The sequence below is a fragment of the Haliotis rufescens genome, unplaced genomic scaffold, assembly GCF_023055435.1.
Source record: "Haliotis rufescens isolate VD_foot unplaced genomic scaffold, xgHalRufe1.0.p SCAF_12, whole genome shotgun sequence".
NCBI classification, from domain to species: domain Eukaryota; kingdom Metazoa; phylum Mollusca; class Gastropoda; order Lepetellida; family Haliotidae; genus Haliotis; species Haliotis rufescens.
In genome coordinates, this window is record NW_025963802.1 from 23124895 (window position 1) to 23140572 (window position 15678).

The window sequence follows — 15678 nt, forward strand, 5'->3', positions numbered from 1 at the left end:
TACGCGTAATAGCTGTAGCATGGTTGCTTTGGATCTGATAGGATTCACAATTCAAAAAAGAACATGAAGTAAGTACTGGGCTCGTCAACTGTCAGATACATTCAAATGTACACCATTCGTACACCTGCAACATGTAATGCTACCAACATCACTCCGCAAACGGAAACAGTTTAGCCGGTGGTCTATGACGCTGCCGAAATTTGATTTCCTCGATCTGCAGTTTTCTCAGCCCAGGGCGACATAATGATGAAAAGAAAGCGGAGTGAGTGTCTCCCCCTGCAGTACCAAACTGTTTATGTTGGGCTGGCGAGGCACCAGGATTTATTCTGTATTATTTACCCTCGCCTGGAGGGGTATTCTCAAAATCTTTGCACCGAGCAATTAGAAGCTACTTTAGACATCAATACCCTAGCATGATGTTACAGCCCGTGTTGTTTGAGCGACGAGAAACATCTGATACAAGGTAGGTCGCGTCTTCATGCAACACTCGTGAGAATAGAGACGCAGCACATGGTCACTTCATAACATTAACCGTGACATTAAGAGTTTAGTTATTAAACTAATAAGAAGAGAAAGTATCCGTTGGTCCAAATATTAAGGTGAATTAATTTCCTTATGCTCAAGCACATACTATCATTATCGCAATATATGACCAGCCTACAAGAAAAACACTGATAAATCCAGTAGAAATACTTGCTATTCGGGGTTGATCAGCATACTGTATTCGTGGACAATTACTATTTCGTAATGAACAATATGCATTGAAAGCGATAAATACATGTTCCCAGTCCATTTATTTCTGATAAATAATCTTCATATACAGAAACAAGAGGATAAGGCACAATAACAAATGACGTCAACAGTGTTTATCTCGGATGTGACAAACACAACATGGAAGAGGCACGGTTTCTCACATTGTGACGTGAACAATGTTTACACGTGAGTGGAAATGACTGAACAAAAACGACAAGAGCGGATAACTGAGTTAGTGTTCTACAGAGAAACTGGAGACTATTATCTCTATATGTGGTAGAATTACAAAGATTGGAATTTTATTGAAGCATCTTCCATACTTATACATATGTGTATAATGACTAAAAAAAGACGCACACGCCTTAGAACAGGTGCTGTTTTGTACAAATGACAGGGGCTAATTGAATGAAATGTATCACAGCACGTTGACACCAGATGAGTTATTCAACGAGAATTTCGAATATTCTATTTTCAAGGCATTTCAGTTCTGTGTATTGTGGTTTCGTTAAACGTCTGAGAAATCCATTAGCACTTATGATAGCTAAATGTGTGATGAGCAATTCACACTTGTAAGGAAACTTTAATACATGCCAATTGTTAACCCTCATATACATTATTATGACTAGAGTGACGAGTCGGGGCACAACATATAAATATATATCGGCAAATGGACATATTATGTACAAAAATAACTATCTACAATTCCATTGGCCAGCACTAAGAATAGAACAGTAGCATAAATATATGAAATACAATAGCCATAGGTTACCAAAATAGCGTATCATTTTGTTTAAAAGCATAGTACTTTTATTAAGCTTCACGCCTTGATATCTTTCATCTTACTAAACTATCTTTTCTTCTAATACACATGCTGTGGATTTTATTGAATAAAAGGTGTGTAGTACTTCATGTAATAAAAAGTGTAATACTTTGGTTTCTGTAAGTACTGGCCAATCAATACACGTATGACACATGGATGAGCTCTATTATGACATTCATAAATTACCAAGATTGTGTAGCAGGCTATGAAGTCTTTCAAGTACAGAAGTCAGAGGTATAAGTACCCAACATACTTAATATTAATAGTATAAGAACATAATACAAATAGATATATGATACATCATTGACGTCCTCCAATCTCAAAAGTCTGTGCAGTGTAAAATGTAGTATCAAGTTCCGATTCAAGTTATTGTTTAAACATAGCCTTATATTGTCACCGGCCGAGATATATCTGCAGTGTCACTGTCCCAGGTCGAGGTGATGGAGCATGAGGTTTCCGGCTATTGTGTAATCTTGAAATGGAAGTCTAACATTTACGTAAGATGTCAGTGAATGCAGTAGTAACAGTTCAAACCTGGAATCGGTATGGAAGGATACAGAATTGGTCTCACAAAGTCTTCCGGGTTATATAACCGTTTCCCATCCTTAACTAATAGAGTCACTGCTGCCTTTTTAGCATTGGCAGCAAATGCTTGCTCCTGTTGAAGTTGTCTCCTCTTTGTTTTGTATCTTCTGTTTTGGAACCAGATTTTCACTTGAGTCTCAGTCAGTTTTAGTGCCTGCGCAAGATCAGCTCTTTCCGGGCCGGACAAATATCTCTGATGACGGAATCGTCTTTCGAGTTCGTAAACTTGTCCATGTGAAAACGAGGCCCGGGATCTTTTCTTTCGCGGCTTATTATGATCTGACTTTTCCTTTCCGTCACCCAGTCCTTTATCTAAAATAAAAATAATATATGATACAAAGGGAATACATTATAATTATATTCTCAGAAACAAACTTTTCATTTTTCTCGTTTTGAATGTCTCTTGACTGCAGCATTCAGCAGTCGCTACGACCAGCACTATCCAGGCCACGTAATCTAAATCACTTCTTGAACGGTCATTAGATTTCATTAAATTAAATACTTATCCCCTAGGCGCATAAAGAGGTGTTTTAATTTTAACTGCTTGGAGATAAATCTTTTCCAGACAGCTATTTTTAAATGACGCTACATGTTTGAATCTGTAAACGACCGCACGTTTCACAGCAGAGCGCCCGAATACCAACTTTTTTAACGACCGCACTAAAACGGAAAATGTCGGTTTTGACTGACGGATAGTTATCACTTCGACAGCGCGAACTCGCGTGAGATCATGCGAGATCAAGCTGAAAGTCGCTAAACACAGTAAGTGGGGGACACTCGAGAAGTGACAGCTACTATCTAACGTTATAAGTGCTTCAGCAAACCACTTCAAGCGATCATTGTGATAATAGAGATTGTTGTATCAAAGTCAGGCCAAAAAAAACAGATTATAACAGTTTTATAAATCCTGTTTGAAACAATACTAATTCCAAAGGTGTGAGTGGCTCCCATAGTAAACTGAGAAGTGATAGTTCTTAGGGTTATCACATGGCCTATTTGCCCTCGGGTCTCTGGCTAGGTCTCCACTAGTATCTAAAGTGTACACAGCAGAGTTAGAATCAAGTGTAACGAAGGAATTATTCAAATCCAAGTGCATTGTAATAATGAAAACGTCTTCTAGTAGCATCGTGTTGGTTACGTCCAAATATCCATGGACAAGCACATATTTCACACTAACAATCGTGGCGAGCTTTGGGTTGTGTTTTCCGAATATTCTCCCATGTGGTGTTTTTATTCTTTCGAGTGAAAGACAACGTAGATTATTACCTTGAAAGAAACTTTGATCGTTTTTTTGTTTGTTTTCCGAATCAGTCAAACAGCAATAAATACAAAATGATTTACAAGACAATAACAGTGTAACAATATGCACAGGTTTATTTGAATGAGTGTTTTCTGTGAATCTCTCTTCCCCGAGAACAAGCTCTGTAATTGTGTAATCTGTTTAAGCACAGACATTTAAAAAATGATGGGGGATTACTATATAAACGTTGCGAATATACATATGTTTAGTCACAATGATACAATTACAGAGTAAAATACATTTTTCTGACTCAATCGAGGTTGTAATCAAACCGCATTCATGTATCTCATCGATCTGGCTATCCAACTATTAACCTAGTAGTGTGTTCTTCGGACGACTGATCTGCATTTCTCAGTACAAACAATAATACAAAAGTATTGATCGTAATCTTGATCTTCGGGAATGGCGAATATGTGCACCCGTGTGTACACCGACTACAATTTATACATAATATGCATGATTTAAACTTTAAAAAGTATATTTCTGTGTGCAATCTCTCGACAGTAATGGGAGTTACATGTTTGTAATAAAACCATGCATAGCAGCACAATGACAATGTTGTAACAAATCCACCCTCTGCTGTGTGTACTCTTGCTGCAGACAAAGCACATGTATAAACTGTCCCTATAAACAAAGACACAGAAGAAACAGTCAGATAATTCAAATCTTGATCAGTTGAATTTGATAATTGTGGAGATAAACCTGAAAGCGAGACATCTGCCGTCCTTATAAATAACGACGTGTGTTTCGCCATGTGATGTATGTCAGATAGGAAATTGATCAGCACAGATGTGGCGAGTTAGACATGTTTTTTACGGAGCTCTATTTGGTGTTAGTGGATAGTTTACCGACAGAACGTTCCCAAATATCAACGTAATGTATACTTAAGAGAGTATACTAAACTGGAAAAGGCAAAACATTTGACTACAAAACATATTTGTTGATCGGGAGCTCTGGAAGCATTCGCGATTGTTTCGATAATATTCTTGAAAAGAATGTTTACAGATGTGTATGTGAGCTGATTAAACTTATGTAGTCATCAACATCTTTTTCCCAGAATGTTCTTATAATTAATCAAGTACAACCGGGTGTGATTATGTTTCATTTGTTTGTGTTTGTACGTGGATACGTTTCTCACATAGAACTTTTAGGGCGGTCATTGTACATGATATGTTTTTTTAATTATAGATGGTTTTATATTTGTATGTACATATGGGTGAGACAAATACAAACAATGTCTCTCTTTCGTATACGTTCGCCGCTTGAGAAACGTCTACATGGGCAATCACTCGAATTACACCGGGGATATCCTTCATAAAAAATCAACAGAAAGACTATTGTAACCACATCTATATTTTGAATTGGATTAATACTCGACAGAATATAGTAATAATTGAAGTCATAATGTGTCTAACTATGATTTATACCTCATATCCAAATGAACACCTGTTGATGTAAATGGAAGTGAACGTGGTATGTCTCAATGAGAAACTGTCCGCGGGATACCACGGCAAACTAAGCATATCGTGCTTGTCGTAAGAGTGAAACAGGGATCCCTCAGTCACAGTCTGTGACAATGCTGATTGTATGTCATCTTGCTTGGTTTAAAAGAAGTTTGTTTTAATGATGAAATATTAGGCACACTTTATCACAAGGCCGACAGTATTAACAACAAACTGATTCGTCAAAGAAAAGTCAAATTTGGATTGTGGATACTGCCAGTGAAATACATGTACATACATTACCGTTCTCGTAGAGAATAGTTACCTGCATGTTATACCGCTTTAAAATGATCTTGGATCCGAACGCACAGCTATATAATTTTATCTGGATTAATCTAAATGATAAAACAAAAAGCAGTTTGATAGTACGTGTGTTGTAGAGCCGAAGTAAGCTTGATTAATTTCCTTTGGTGAGTCCACTTCAGGCTTGCTGACGAAGTAAGCTGTCTTACAATATGCGAGTAAAGTGTGATGATGTGAAGAAACAATGTCATATAGCTAATTATCGGTATTTCCCTTATTCATATCGACAATCCCCTCAAAGCGTTGTACTTCATTTATGTGGATTCATTTAATATCTTTGCTAACTCCAAAAAGTTTGGGTTTGATTTTGTCATGAGATAAGCGTAGTGTGTTTTCAATGTGGGCCGAGGTAACTTATATAATTAATCGCTCTAAAACTGAAGCGGGAGGTTTCAAATGTTAACTTTAGCGCGGTTATTAAAAATGTTAAAAACAGATTCAGAAACTTTGGGATAATTAACAAACCTTTCTCACGGATGCAATGTCTTTCAATATCATATTTCCATTCTCGCATTCAGCTTCGGAATGCTTCGGAATGCAGCCAATTCTTAAGTTTAAGGCTAGTCTTCGCACTCGCAACCCTATATCGCCTTCTTATTATTCTCATTGAAATAGAAAATACAAACGTATTCACACTAAAATTTGGAGACATTCAGAGTACATGTTGAATTATAACTTGTTATGTGTAGGGGTAAAGAATGGCCCCAGTGGCGATTGTGGGAACCCTAGAAAAGTTTCTTTTTCATTTTTCATCTCCATGATATATATGTGAATATCGAAGACATAGTGTTTTGTTAAATGACTTTTATTTAAATGTATTAACAGTGTTCTAATTACTACAAACTTGATTGTAACGCTGATCTCAGAAGGAATGCAAATATTAGCATATTAAGAACAGTACAATCGTACACAGATAGAACGAAAGGTTTTGTTTGTTTTAATACATCGTTTCTCATAGCCAGCCGGATTCTCCCCTTCTCTGGTTTGTTATGTCATTTTGAAAACTGTACTATTTATGCCTGTGCACTTTCAAATTCTCTTAACAAAGCTGGATACAGAATATAAAAGTTATGTTATTTAAAGGGATAATTCACGGTTAGTAATCTATACATATTGCATTATAGAAAACAAAGTACTTTAGCATTATGATGCATATCTTTATTCGGAAGCCTTGCGTAAAAAAATGCCTTAATTATTGTCGGGTCCCGTCATGTCGCGTCATCTCGGATGGCCAGATATCTCGAAGTTACAACACGGTCCAGGTAGGTTCGATGTTCGACTGTACTTTCAGTTGGGTTTGAGTTACCATGTGAATTAGGACCAAACGAGTATGTATATATTATTTTATCACCGAAAAGAGCCTGCACCACCACAATTAGAGGTAATGTTTAATGTCAAAATATTGTTATAAAAGTACACATACATTATGATATACTATAGTTATGAAGCATTACGGTTCATACAACAGAATCTATATGATGATGGATAGTGTAGAATGATGGATAATATGAATCAGTGTGTGATTTCATTTTCTACAGACGATACTGTTAAGAGGTTTTCTGTTCAATTATTTCATCCCAATTAACAATACAATATATAAGTTGAAATACTCTGTTCATAAATGTCAGTTGTTTACAAGCATGAATTAACGTTACACTGTCGAAAGACTTAGTATAAACTTCATACTGGGAAAGTCAAATAAAGTTATTGTACGATCTAGGTATATTGCAGATGAAGTAAATTAAACAACACAGTGTAGTGCACCATCTTGTATAATGTGTACACATGGAGTATTTTCTTGGAAATTATTTGCAGCTTTAGTCAGTGGTTGGTTCACTGAAAGCAGCTCGGCACATATATTCAATTTCGTCGACGTATGTATTGATTAAAAACGTATTCTTCAAAACTGATTCTCCACATGTTCAGATGAACAACCTCATTTTATCTTTAGTTTATAAAGAATAAATGAGTATAAATTATCTGCAGTCGAGGCACAAAATGTGTTGGTGTTTTGTTTACGGGTTCGCAATTTGTGGGTGTGTATTCCTTTTTTTGTTTGAATTAATAGGACAGATCGAACTAATATATGACTAACTCCAACGCTGCTGTATAGAACAAGGCCAACAATGACCCGGTTGTGTTAGAAGTGCAAGGGAAACCGCCTTGTTCACTGACACCATATACATTTTATGTGGTCCATCTGTCACACACTGTCGCGCTCACGCTGTGCGAAGCTGTCTGCTCAATTCTATAATCGCCGCAGTATCGATTCCAATTTAACTGTTTGTATCGGAGTTATCTTGTTAACACGGGCAATTAATTTTGTATAGACGCTCAAGCGTGACTGGTTTTCAGTAATAAGTGTACGAATTGAGAGAACAGTGATTTTAAGTGCTAAAACAAACCACCAAATTTAGCTGAAAATTACTTTCTGTGGTAATTAGTTTCCTTATGAAACAGCTGTATGTCGCTGCAATTGACAGAATATCAGAGTTTATCAAAGGAATCTGAACCTGTCTTCATGTTTTTTGTGGCAATATAGAAATTTGTACATTTGAATAAGCTTGTTATTTTTTATAAGCTAAACCTTGTGTAAATTCTTATAATGATAAGTAAAATGCTCTTTTATCTTTAAGTGCTATCTTTTATCATACCTACTTGATTAACAAGACTTACAAGTGCTATGTCTAGTCTTTATCGTATAAAGTATTATCACATGCACCATAACTATAGAATGTGTGCTTTTTATTAAAATAATTGGTGTTGGTTTCCATTTCTTTCGGACAACATTCTAAATATACATGTATAGGTATGTAGTGAATATTCATCACAGAAAACCAACTCACACTAGGTCTATATAAACCCCTTTCTCATTTTTTCACAGATTTAAATATTTGATGTACATGTTTAGTTGCTGTGTAATTATACATGCATATGCCATCACTGTAATACAAAAACAGAAATTTGTCGCAACTCTTTAAAAGTTTTTTTGTTTACCATTTAGAAAATATCTCATGATCCGACTGAACCGCTTTAATTAGGGTCCAAAATCTATGTCATTCAATTTAGTAGATAATAATTTAGCAACTCCGCCGTGGGCAAACTTGATAGATTTTTCATGAATTGTGTTAATTATTTTCTTTAGGTTGAAATAACCTTTTCAGATTTGCGGTTGCTCTGTAGTCGTCCTCGGGTTTCCCACATTGAAAAGATACCTGCCAACATTCTCATCATGGGTACACAATACCTTAGGAAAACAATCATTATTCGTCCTCTGTTGGGCAAATAGCTAACATTCCAAAATCACAGATGACGAAATATTTCCTGTGCATGTCACAGTATACGTCGTGCCTCTACATATCATGTAAACGAATATCAAACATCGAGGCTAAACTGTTAAAAGACGTTTGATATGAACTCTCATTTGAAGACAAATCGGAAATATTGTGTCAACTTAAAACCAATTTACTTTGGTTGTACTTTGTTCTCGGAATGCGAGCTATTTACGAAACCAAAACCTGAGACATCTGAAAACGTCCAGGTAAAAAAATGAAGAAGAAACTCCGTGAGAACTTGATGACGAGCGTGTAAAGTGAACGTGCATCCACTAAACCAGATGCGAGGGGAAAGCAGTCGGTATTTATTGTTTTGCGGAAATCTATAAACATTCGTAATGTTCCTCAGATCACTGAAAGAGGCCTCGTTCCGCCTGCTGGTCCAAGTCTTGCACAAACACTACATGTACGTGCATTGTGCTCCCTGCCGAAAGCTGTTAACACGAGTGTAATCAAAGGCGATTACTTGTACTTCATTTCGGTCTTTACGTTTGACTTGCAATTTGTTCAGTCTAAATGTTCTAGACATCCGAAATATGGCCCCAGTATAACAGTACTACAGAAGTGGAGATTATCGTTCGGCCTGGGCAGATAACGACAATATCGTTTACACGGGGTGTGAAATTTAAAGGAAGAACGTGCCTCACAGAACATTTTGCCGTCTCGCTTGGAATACCACTCTGATTGTAAGAGATTGTTATGATTGTTTTATTGGTAGGAATCTTGTCTATAGGTGTTTATCGGTCCATTTGACTCATTTATTGAATGTCTGTAATTGAGCTACATCCATTCTTTGGTCTATTTGACAGAGAGGAAATGTCTCCCTGTATCTCTATTTTCAGCATTTAGTATTAATAGAAAAAGATCAAGTGCTTATGTTTTGTTGCAAGTGTTTTACATAATTTACTTCATACGTTTTGGATTTTGAAAGTAATATTTATATGTATTTACAGGGGCCTCTCTAATAGATAAACACACATACACCTCGGTTGGTTGCAAAGCATACGGTAGCTTTTAAGTCTTCTTAAACACTGTGACTAGCTACGACAAAAACTTATCCATTCAAGATGAAAACAGTTGCACAATCGTGTCTTTGATCTAGGATAAATAAGATAAATTCTCATAAAATAGACTCGAAAAACAATTATTTTTTAAATGCCTGTTAACAGAGAACGCTCGATCCCTGGTCTAACTCTACTTGACTGTTTCCCAATGACGGAGTCGTGCTGCGTTGATAGGGTCTGATGTCGTTACTGGGACATGTCAAACGATGACGCGTTGTCGGCGGACACTGGTGTGATTGTGACAGCGTGGACATCGCCATGTGGTCAAGTTATGACCCTCAATCACATGTGGTCAGTCAGACGGAGGCTAGAGACAGGAAGTGGTGATAGGGCGTGAGGCGACTAGCTGGACGATCATAATGCACTTTGAAGTTAATCTCATGTGATCAAATACTATACTTCTCTGTGTTTCTTTTGGATAGTCGTCGGATGCGGAAAGTATTCTAGAAATTAATTTCTTGATTCTAGGCAATATTTATGTCAGAAGTAAGGGGATGCATGGTGCCGCAATGTCCGTATAAAATGTCTATTTGTTATCCTTAAACCTTACCTTGGCTTGTGAATGCATTTAAGTAAAGGGGGACAACTTCGCGACACATTAACCTGTGTGGTGTAATTGCTTTGTCATTCTTATTCTTCTAACGATTCTCATTGTCATTGAAAAATCATAATTGTTATGATATGCCATTGGCATGCATCCCCCCTTGGTTGATATTGCAGTTGTTGTACAGAATATACCAGCAGATAATCACTATGTATTATATTATTATTATTATCAATGTATATCATAACTGAGTTTACAACGATGCACAGCATCACCCTACAACATCCGAACTGTTGTCAATGTTCGCACCCGTTATGTGTTTTGTATTGATCAGTCGGGGCAAGTGAAATTTCGATATAAACATCGATATCACAAGTGACACTTAAAGCGACATCTTTGAAGCGCCGTGATTTTTTGTAACACGTGATGTTGATTTCACTGTGTGTATGTCACGAACAGCTGGTAATCTAATTCCGAGTTTAACTCGGATAACTGCCTTTCATCTGTAAATGCCTCCGATCAATACTGTTTGATGTAGAAACAATAGGTTTAGGACGCTTAAAATGTACATTATTGTCGAAATATTTATATATTATTTGTTTAATAAACAATTTATTTCAAAATGAGAAATCGAATAAAGAAAAACCAATCGTAATCATTACATATATATGATTCTGTGTGCCTGTTATCTGGAATCTTAAAGAATGCATGCGACCCTTCCTCTCTTTCCCTCCACCAGAAAAAAGGACACTGACTTCCGCCGCGCATCTTACAACCATCTACCTTGAATAAGTTGAGGGAAAAAGTATAACACACGTCTGTCCTCTGTTCAAGAGCAACTTGTTTAGTAACAAGGTTTTAAAGCCCAAGTTGTCATTACTGCCTACATGGTCGTTATTTTGTAATAAATGATCCACTTTTAAAAAGTGTAGTTTGATTACATGTATTTACTACGTCGCCCTGTCGTTTGTGAGGTGTATTGATCAACCCTCACCATTCAATAAAGCGGTGGGAGGAAGACATTAAAATCGACAGTGGACGAGCCAAACGTTAGATCTACCATTAAACGGGGATTAGGGAGAATGCAGCATAATCCCGTGTAAATCTTCCTTGTCGATTCCAATCTGCTAGTTCCAAAATACAGTTGTTAATTAAGTGATATCTAACATGGATTTATTGACACATTCATAACATGAGAGCAATATGCACATATAACAATACGTACTGCAAAACCTTAATTGTGTTAGTTGAAAAATATGTATTGGGTTAGTTTTTAATATCTCGACAAGACAAGAACGAGCTTAAATCTATAAGTGTATACTTGACACAGTTATAAAGATACCCAAATAAAACTCGGTTGCGTACTGGTACAATTGTTTTATATACAGGTTGCACGGATAATAATTTCCGACGCAGTTCCCGGGGCGAATAGGGATGTATGAGACGTATTTAGGGAGATACACATTTCCACTACACGAAAAATGTCAACGAAATATTTAACAGACCCCATTCTTGTGCTTCGAGACTCTCCGTGGTAGGTTTAGAACGAACTTGAAATGTATAATTCCTCTGTACTAGGTATGCAAGTTGCAGTATCCTAGAGCAGGTCAGTCCACATCGGTCATTGCCTTACGCAACGGACAGAGAATACAAGATATTATTCAAAGCACACCAAGATAGATAGATATCACTGCCTACTACTATAAGGATGATGAACAACAGGTTTCTCAGTAGATTTTGTCCTTATATTTGTGGTTTAGAATTCATCTGACATAGTCATGCAATCTTTACATTTTGCCAGAGCGTATGAGCTGAGGATTTTACTTAAATTGACACGTGTTTTCTTTCGAAGACGCGATTAGGACTACCGTGCAGACCTGATTATCTGATAATTATACTAATAAAACTAAAAAAACAAACAATGGATATGCGTATGGCTCTTAAAGATCGGTTCCGAGGATTTAATATGTTTCCTGAAAAGACCTTTTTGAATATTTTATCACATTCATAAATTATTTGAGTGGCTAACAATGCAACGTTTTACATCACTGTAAGTTAGTGTTCATTAAAATAGACCCGTGAAGATTCCGGGGTAGAATAGGTCTTCAGCAACCCATGCTTGCTGTAAAAGGTGACTATGCTTGTCGTAAAAGGCGACTAACGGGATCGGGTGGTCAGGCTCGCTGACTTGGTTGATGCATGTCATCGATCCCAATTGCTTGGATCGATGCTCATGATATCAATCACTGGATTGTCTTGTCCAGACTCGATTATTTACAGACCGCCGTCATATAGCTGGAATATTGTTGAGTGCGGCGTTAAACAACAAAGCAACCAAGTTCATTAAAATATATCTCAGAGCATAAACAATTACATGAAGATGATGAGTCATATTTGAAATACTTTTAATAATCTGTAAAAAATTCAAAACCCAAGACCATATTGAATATGTAAGACATAACGTTTTCAAGAACTCGCTTTTTATCTTAAACACATGTTAAAGGGTTTTTTTTATTCATAATACAAACCTACGACCATATGACTTAACGGTCCAAAAACATGTATTGTGTTGTGCTTGCTCTGTTTTATTTTAATCTAAAAGAAATATAGCAAATGGTATTCCAGTCTGATTCTCTCAAGAAAATGATACGTACTGTAACCGATTTCTTTTGGTTTTCTTTCGACCATGCATTCCATATGATAATTTAAACATACTGACTACAAATCCCATCAGTGGGTTTTCTCAATGTATTTAACATGTGTAGTGCAACTGTCTAAACTTTGAACACCCATATCAAACGTACAGTCAAACCGATTCCACAGGAACAAATAATACACGCCCTATACAGTTACAATATGTCACTCAAGCGTGTACCTTTGTACAACATACCCCAACGATGTTACAATAACAACTCATCACTGATCTTGTAAGTGTCGGCCGTGTTCAATATAATGAAAGTTTGCTGTGGGAAACTGAAGAAAACAGTCACACATAACATCGTCGAAGTTAAGTGTATATGCTAACATGCTATTTAGCCTTAGAGGTAGAACGTTTTTTTAATGATTGATATATGCCGTATTTTCATGTAGATTCAATGTAGAGGTATGTATGTTTTGACAGTCACAACGGTCATACAAATTTTAACAAAAACATTCATACATGATATTGTAACTATCAGCTACCTAATAGGCCTATAACATTAATTATACAACATTGGATACGTAGTTATTGACATGTGTATGCAGGGTCCATATAGTCATGCTCGCAATCATGATCTATGTTGTTTGGATAAAATAAAAAAGTTTTTTTGACATAATTCTGATAGACTTACACAGATAATTAAAAGGACAAAGATGAGAGAGAAAAAAATCTTCTCAATATTTATCCAAATTCCAAACAGAGCTGAGATTATCAGTAAAGATAAGTACGTACCTGTTAAGGAGTTGTCAACGTTCCCGTCGACTGCCATGTCATCGTCGTCGTTATCGCCGTCTGAGTCGCTGACCACGGACAAGTCAAGGTCCTTGTTGCTGTCACAGTATGTTGCTGGGCTTGATGGGTCAGTCAGGACACTGGAATCGCCGTCGGAGAAGTCGCCCTCCTCCCTACCCCTATCTGGCGACGACAGCCGTCCCTCACATCCCGACAGCGCAGCGCCCACTCGCAAATCGAGTCCATGAATATCAGTCACATTTGACTCTTTCGAAATTTGTTCATTTTCCTTCTCCCTGCGATCAAGGATATTGTCAATGGAAAAGGATGTGAGAATTGTCGTCTGGCTTCGCCCGTCCATTTGGTCGGCAGACGATACAAACAAGCAGCAGACCTGGACGCTACACACGCAGACGATCAGGCAAAAACAGCACTGGTTACCTGAGACCTTCACTCAAAGGTTTTCACCTCGATATTAATCAGTTCGCAGTTTTCATTTAGCCCCGTCGCCAAATTGGCATTACACGCGTCTTAAAAGATGTCCATTGAAGTTAAATATCGTCTGCCTCATTTGCGACTGAAGAGGCGTGACATTCGACGCACGCGCGGCCCAAACCCGTGGCCCGCCTCGTTCTGGGTTTGATTGACAGCCTATCAAACACGAGCTGCAATGGGATTCACAGATGCTCCGCTGTGCGCTCGAATGACATTGCTGCGGAGTGATAGCTAAAACGGACCAACAAAATAACTCGTGGGCCTGTTTATGAATGTGTGGTGAGTCGCCAAGGGGAGTCGGTATCTTTTCCAGCACGTAACTATTTATTGACTAACTTGTACTTGAAAAACTATCGAGTATCGACGCAAAATTGCTCGATAAATAGAGAGTTAAAGACAAACAAATGAAGATCTTTAATATGATAACAAAATAGTCAGGCATTTTTTTAACAATCACACTACCCAGGGAAAGTATGGTTAAGTCATCAGATTTAAGAAGTGGGTTATAAAACGCAGCTAACATTCAACACACCATGTAATTGGTAATAAGCGTTGTCCACAGAAATGTTAAGAGAGCATACAGTCTAGATGCCCAAGTCAAAAGATCATATTCGGGTGGTCGTATTTGACATACTTATCAATCTGTCTAATCTATTCATAATTATATCGAATATGCACATATAACCTCAGACGAAGTTCTATTGGATCATGCTCCACTTAATAAGATCTCGATTTCATCTGAGCTTAAACGTGGACAGCCTATATAATATGTGGTATTCGAGGAAAACTGAACGTTGCCCAACCTAGATATACATCATTCACGTCTATGTATTTTCGAGGATATTTGTGAGCAGAGATTCATTACATATTTTAGACAAGGGGATCTATTTACGAGGGACGGAACTGTTTTATGAGTTGTTTGTCTTCCTCTGTGTATTGAGAACGTCCCAAAGCCTGCATTTATCAAGTCATCAACCTGTCTGTGTATCCAACAGTTTGCGCGCGCATTGTAATTTATGCAACACAATCACTTAGTAAGTACACTGACGATATATCGAATGTTACACAAAAGCCATATTTACGTATGTTTTATAGGTTAAACAAGTTTATGACTGGTCCCTTAGAACACTGTCGTTTATCATGTGCCTATTGACACTCGTCTACAAACTGATAAACTGGTTAGACGAATCGATACACAAATCAGACGGCGGCGTGCAGATCTCGGGTCCTCTATACACATGGCCACCGGGGACAAGCATTACTTGAAAACTTGCACCCCATTCGCGGTTAATGAAGTACGTTAACGGAGAAAAATAGCCCAGCAACCTGACATGCTCAATTTTCACAAAACCACAATAATAGAAAACCCGCATCACTTCTCCATTATAAAACACACGGAGGGTGCAGTTAATATGGATCGAGCGGACATGGTGTTGATTCCCCGCTTGTTGAAACACACGGAGAGCTGCATCAATTAGCCCACAGAGCTGCTGGTCACAAGGAGGCAGCACTAACGGCCCCCAATATCTCCAGGAGCTTAGAAG

The 15678-nt window shown here is 37.5% G+C and overlaps 1 protein-coding gene across 1 annotated transcript; it reads right to left on the bottom strand.

Moving 5' to 3' along the window:
• Nucleotides 1-775: 775 nt before the first annotated feature.
• Nucleotides 776-14195, bottom strand: LOC124111691 (homeobox protein Nkx-3.2-like). The gene is made up of 2 exons (XM_046471448.2): nucleotides 13640-14195; nucleotides 776-2470 (listed from the first exon to the last, which is right to left on the bottom strand). The coding sequence occupies exons 1-2, from the start codon at nucleotides 13998-14000 to the stop codon at nucleotides 2079-2081; spliced, it is 753 nt and encodes a 250-aa protein (XP_046327404.1). The 5' UTR covers nucleotides 14001-14195; the 3' UTR covers nucleotides 776-2078.
• Between the last annotated feature and the right edge of the window lie 1483 nt (nucleotides 14196-15678).

Excerpts from the sequence above, each read along its gene's own strand:
- LOC124111691 (XM_046471448.2), bottom strand. The coding sequence starts at position 14,000 with ATGGACGGGCGAAGCCAGACGACAATTCTCACATCCTTTTCCATTGAC. Across the intron at positions 2,471-13,639 it reads CGTTGACAACTCCTTAACAG|ATAAAGGACTGGGTGACGGA; the intron begins GTACGTACTTAT and ends TTTTTATTTTAG.